The 5995-nt window shown below is 45.8% G+C and overlaps 1 protein-coding gene across 1 annotated transcript; it reads left to right on the top strand.

The window, feature by feature from the left end:
* Positions 1–910: 910 nt before the first annotated feature.
* On the top strand, positions 911–2194 carry LOC147606473 (protein G1-like1). Its single transcript, XM_086792001.1, has one exon. It carries the CDS (start codon positions 1317–1319, stop codon positions 2070–2072), a length of 756 nt encoding a protein of 251 aa, XP_086648127.1. The 5' UTR covers positions 911–1316; the 3' UTR covers positions 2073–2194.
* Positions 2195–5995: the final 3801 nt, after the last annotated feature.

Raw genomic sequence — 5995 nt, 5'->3', positions numbered from 1 at the left:
AGGAAAAAAAAAGTGTTTTTCCTAGCAGTGACATATCACAAGTGAGGAAGGTAAATAATAATCCAATAATATAATTTACTATAATCCATTTTAAGGTAGGTTGTAGCGTCTAACTAAAGGGGCTGTTATGCAATACGGCTGTAATGCACAACGCAGATCTTAGAAGCTTTTACGTCTAATCAAGGTGGTGGACGGAGAAACGGAGGGCATAGCCTTTCGGGCGGGGGCCACAGAGAGATGGTGGGCGCCGGGCATTGTGAAAATGTGAACGGACGTGTGAAAGGGAGGGGCGTAAGGTAAGATAGTAACAGAGACGGTGGTCTAACGCCGGTCGACGCTTTACTCGACGGACAGAATGAGTTAAATGGCACGTGGCAGTGAGGTGTTGCCCAGTCAGCGCGCCACGACTGTTTCAACTCCCACTCTGACCCGTCGTCGACGGGTTTGGAACGCAGCCAGCCGGTCCCCTGCCGTGCGCCGTACGCGAATCGTGCTCGCCGGCACGACTGGGCGTGACCCTAGATCTGCTCCGATCCAACGGCAAGAGAAAGTGCGAGTCATCTATTACGTACACCTACAGTCCTTTTCAAAGTGCGACACGTGGGACGACATCCGTGCACTCGGAGGAGCGGCAACGTCATCTCGGCGTCACCGCCATAAGCTTGCTGTGTCCGTTCGCGGGCCAGAGCTTGCTCCCCCCTTTAAGGGTGGGCCTGTTCTTCACTGCGCGCGCGGGCCCGCCACCGCATCTCCCTTTCCCGGAAAATTTGCTTGAATTTTAATCAATTGAATAAAAAGGAGTTTGAATTTTTAATATCGCATGCAATTTTTAAAATATATTGACGCTGCATTTTCTCCTCTCCTCTCGTCTCGCAGATTCCACTGTTCTCTCTCTCTCTCTCTCTGTCTCTCTCACACGCACACACACACACGCACAGAGTAGCTTTACTCCTCATGCCTGACAAGCTTCCGCATTTACATACTACCTGCCACCTTACAGTCTCTCTTCCCTTTTTCTAAAAACCTTCATCTTTCTCAGTCTCTTTCTCTTCTCACAACTTTGCCCAGCTCTAGTCTGAGTTCCACCTGCCAAAGAGATCTACTCTCTCTCTCTCTCTCTCTCTCTCTCTCGCTCTCTCTGTCACACACACACACACACCTACCAGATCTGTGCCTTTCCTTTGCACTCTTCTGATTATGGACTCCATGAAGTAGGGCTAGCTGGAATCGAAGAGGGTGCACTTGTTTACATGCTTCCTGCAAGCACCCTCAACATTAGCTGCCCTAACTCCGTCTTAGTGCTTTGATTGTAAAGCATGAACGGGGGGTCCGATGCAAGTGGATCCAGTATAGGAGGCGGGAGCTTAATTAACCATGGTTTAATACTGCAACCGGAGTTCATGGTCGACCAAGGGGCTGCAGCTGCGCCTTCAGCTGCAGGTCTTGCTAATCTAGCTGGGGCAGCCGCTGCTAACCCTAGCGCCGGCGCAGCAGGCGGACCTCCGAGCCGCTACGAGTCGCAGAAGAGGAGGGATTGGAACACGTTTGGGCAGTATCTGAGGAACCACCGGCCACCGCTGGCGCTGGCTAAGTGCAGCGGGGCGCATGTGTTGGAGTTCCTGCGATACTTGGATCAGTTTGGGAAGACGAAAGTGCATGTGCAAGGGTGCCCGTTTTTTGGTCGCCCACAGCCGCCGGCGCCTTGCGGGTGCCCGTTGCGCCAGGCCTGGGGCAGCCTGGACGCCCTCATCGGGCGCCTGCGGGCGGCCTTCGAAGAGCATGGGGGCAAGCCCGAGTCCAACCCCTTTGGCGCCCGCGCTGTCCGCCTTTACCTCCGAGAGGTCAGAGAAATGCAGGCCAAGGCCAGAGGCATCGCCTACGAGAAGAAGAAACGCAAAAAACCAGCCCAAGCTGCTGCTACTTCTTCCTCTAACCCTACCACCACCACCACCACCACCACAACGGCTCCTCCCCCCCCTCCCCCATTAGCTCCTCCTCTCCAATCCGATCATCCTCATTATCACCTCCTCCAACAAGCATTTCACCAAGGCCCAAACTTCAATCAAAACTAACCCAACACAAGAAATTAATTAGTGACTTCATATATGTTAAGACCTTGCTAGCGCAAGACTCTCTACTTGTATCATATTTTATGTTATAAGAGCTTACTTCCCAATTAGGGTTTATTATCAAAGCTTGTCATTGCAGCAATCAATAGATCCCACTATGGCAAGTGATAATCCCTTGCGCACAGTGACGTGGTGATGCCTTTGCAAAGTATGTCCTCTGCGTGATGTCTTCAATTCATATGAATCTAACAGAGCAAGGCCACATTTCAAGAAGATGCATAGGATCATATCATTTCAAGCAGTGACCTTCAAATTATCCCTCCTTCAAGGTGACGCGTCCTTCAAATTATCCCACCTTTATTGCTTTGTTTTGAGATCTATTAACATGTTTTTGAGTTGCTAGGTGGCTAGTGGCTTGTCCTCAATCATTAATATTAACATGTTTTTGAATAGCTAGGTGGCTAGTGACTTGTAGATTTTAACCACCTCAATCATCAATATTAACATGTTTTTGAGTAGCTAGGTGGCTAGTGGCTTGTACATTTTAACCACCTCAATCATCAATTTAACATGTTCTTAAGTAACTAGGTGGCTAGTGGCTTGTAGATTTTAACCACCTCAATCATCAATATTAACATGTTTTTGAATAACTAGGTGCTAGTGTCTTGTAATTTTTAGCCACCTCAATCATCAATATTACAAGTTGTAATTCACGAAACGCAAGGGAACTTTCAAATCATTCCTAGAAATGCCTTAGATTCCATGGAGTGTCTTTGGTGGCTATTTGATGAATTTATGTTAATAACTGAAAGATCCCTGCCCCCTCCGCGCAACGAATTTGGGGGTGCTAGCAGCGGAAGTAGCACTTCTTGCGTGGGGCAAGGTCCCTCACTCGGAGCCTCGTCCACCACGGATATCCGGACAAGAGACTAATCACTCGGTTCTTCCAAAAACTGAACTCGAAAAAACTTCCCTCGCCCAGAAAACACGGGCGAATTCCTCCAGGATATTTTTACTCTAACGTAGTCAAGGTCATCACTAACCAAACAGATCCGACCGAACCTGTAAAGACACTCGGTTAGATCAAGGAAGAAACTTGCACTTGAAGCATAGAGACCAACGCTTTTTTTCTCATTGAGAGGCGCAGCCGTTGATTCTTTTCCATAGAACAATTTTTATCTCAGATTTACTTCATCTATCGTACCATAACAGAATTGAGTCTCATTTTAGGGATCCATCAGTCGAGCCTAACCCCATCCAGTCCCATGGGTAGCCAACCGCCTAACCAATGTAGTGATGGGATCTAATTAGGAATTTGGTTAGGCTTTGTCCCGGGTACCAGGGAAAAGAGTTCCCAGGTCCCCTAGCCGGATATTCATGCAAACTTAAAACTAGTCACACCACTTACACACCCAATATGAAATTGCCTTTTTCACACTTTCAGCTATCGTTCAAACAATCATTTAATGATACCATAGTGTCACTGATCATAATCCTCCAAAATATCTAGTTGAATCCTAATTTCGAATCATTCCTTCATCGGTGTATCTATGGCATCATTGGCAACTAGAACGCTCACCACCTGTCCACGCAGGGGCCTTTTCAATAGTTCCTAGCTCATAGTACCCAACAATATATTCACTTATAAAAATCAAAATAGAATCTCCGTTGAAGATCAGCAAGATCAACCAACAGATCCATAAAATTGCCATGGACTCATCCGTTTTGAGGACCAGCAAGGTCAATCAACCAGATCCATGCCCGGTTTCAGAAAACAACTCTTACTCCTTGTTCCAATATCTTCCTCGACGCACGTGTTTTTATCTTCGACGACCCAAAGCCTGAGCACCGTATGGTCAGCACCCTCTAGGATCCTTTGCAGGTCACCTAGCGCTTCACTCATAGGTCACTTCCTTGGTCCCTCATCCACCGTACCAGAAGCTCTCACCATTTAAATCGAATCGAGGCTGGCCGACCTTGCTACGCGAGACATCCTCCGTTGACTGTTCGTCAGCTGTTGCAACTTTATCCACGACCTCATTCATAAGACGGTCAAAATGCTTCCCCAGCATTCTTGACATAAAACAGTCATTTAAAAACATGTCATAAATACAGTTTCCATAACGAACTCTCGCCTTTCCACATTGTTCCACATCAATCCGCATTCATTTTATATGTATTCCCATTCTCATCACATCATTTTTCATCTCATCAAATCTTTCTTCATTTATCCTCATCAGATATCATCCACTCGCATCTACCCATATCCACATCTCATCACATCATATTTATTCACATCACATATCATCCATTTACATCTATCCCAATTTACATCACATCACAATTCATTCATTCACATCCTGATTCACATCTCATCCATTCACATCCCATATTATTCATTGACAACTCGATTCATATGTCATCACATCTCATTCATTCACATCCTGATTCACATGATATCACATCTTATTCATTCATATCTTGATTCACATGACATCACATCTTATTCATTCACATCCCGATTCACATCACATCACATCTATTCACGTCCATTACATTCATTTTTTACATCACATCCATTTACATCCATCACATCACATTCATTCATATCCATCACATTCATTCATATCCATCACATCCATTTACATCCATCACATCCATTTACATCCATCACATCACATTCATTCATATCCATCACATTCAATGTCATCACCATCCCATCCTTAAATTTTTTGAGATTCTAAGACTTCAGAAGTTCAAAAATAATTCCTTCAGACAAGGTAATCGTTCTACTATAGATCCACGACATACGTCCTCAGAAAACAGAACTTATTCCTTTAAACTCAATATCTGGTGCTCATAATCACTTAGACAACTGGAATTTTTACAACTCATTATTTATTTACATAAGGTTTATAATATATACATAGAGCAACCTGGCTCCAAAAAGTCAAGACCTCAAATGCATACGTATGAAGTGGTGATACAGCAATGTGGACATGCCGTGATACGTGCATGCTCTCACCGCCCATTGGTGCTATAATCCTACTCCTAGGGATAAAACGGCTGAGAAGCCTAAAAATATAACAAGTGACCCTAAAATCTTGAGGTGTGGGGTGATAAAGTATAACATCACAAACCACTCCTAGCCTCAACAAAACCATAGCTAAAGAAACATTTTGTCTTAGCCTTTGGTGTTGATTGCAACATACGTGGATATGTCGCCGTGAGAACCACATATGCTGTCATCCCTCAACTGGGTCCAAAAAATACAACTCTTGGAAATGACTAGCAATACTCACCCTGCTTGATTGAGTCTGGCGAAGGAGAGGATATACTCAAAAGTAAAGGCAACTATATCCTGACTTTGGGTAAGGTCGGGGATACCAGATAAGTACAAGGCATCCATCTATACAATCGAATTTATCAACTATAAGTCTTCAACATATGAAAATACAATGAAGCTTAATCTGAATGAAAATACAACATATGAATGCACCTTTCTAAGATTTAATTATAAACTCTTGACAAAATTCGTCTTCGGTTCTTAAGCTTTCAAAGCTGTGATACCATCTGTGAGACTCCTACCCTCTCTCTGCATTCAACTCTCTGGAGTGCTAGCAAGCGGAAGTAGCAACCTCATGCACAGGGTAGAGCTTCCCACTCGGGGCCTCGCCCATGTGTGTGGTCCCCACCCGCCCGCTCCGAGGCTCCTGCCGCCCGGCGGCGAAAGCGGTGTCGGCCTCCTACGCGGGGTGGGGGTCCTGCACACTCAGGGCCTCACCCGTGGATGTCTAGGACGAGAGGCTAGCCTGGGGGCGGCCCCTCCGAGACCGGGCCCGGAAGACTCCCCTCGCCCGGAAGACACTGGCGATTCTGCCAGGAAGGTGAAGAATCTTTTAACTAGGAGATTACTCTAACGAGTC

This window comes from Cibotium barometz, chromosome 57 (assembly GCF_041138505.1).
Source record: "Cibotium barometz isolate CiBa-2024 chromosome 57, ASM4113850v1, whole genome shotgun sequence".
Classification (NCBI taxonomy): domain Eukaryota; kingdom Viridiplantae; phylum Streptophyta; class Polypodiopsida; order Cyatheales; family Cibotiaceae; genus Cibotium; species Cibotium barometz.
The sequence above is the reverse complement of the archived record's forward strand: the minus strand, read 5'-3'. Positions and strand labels throughout refer to the sequence as shown.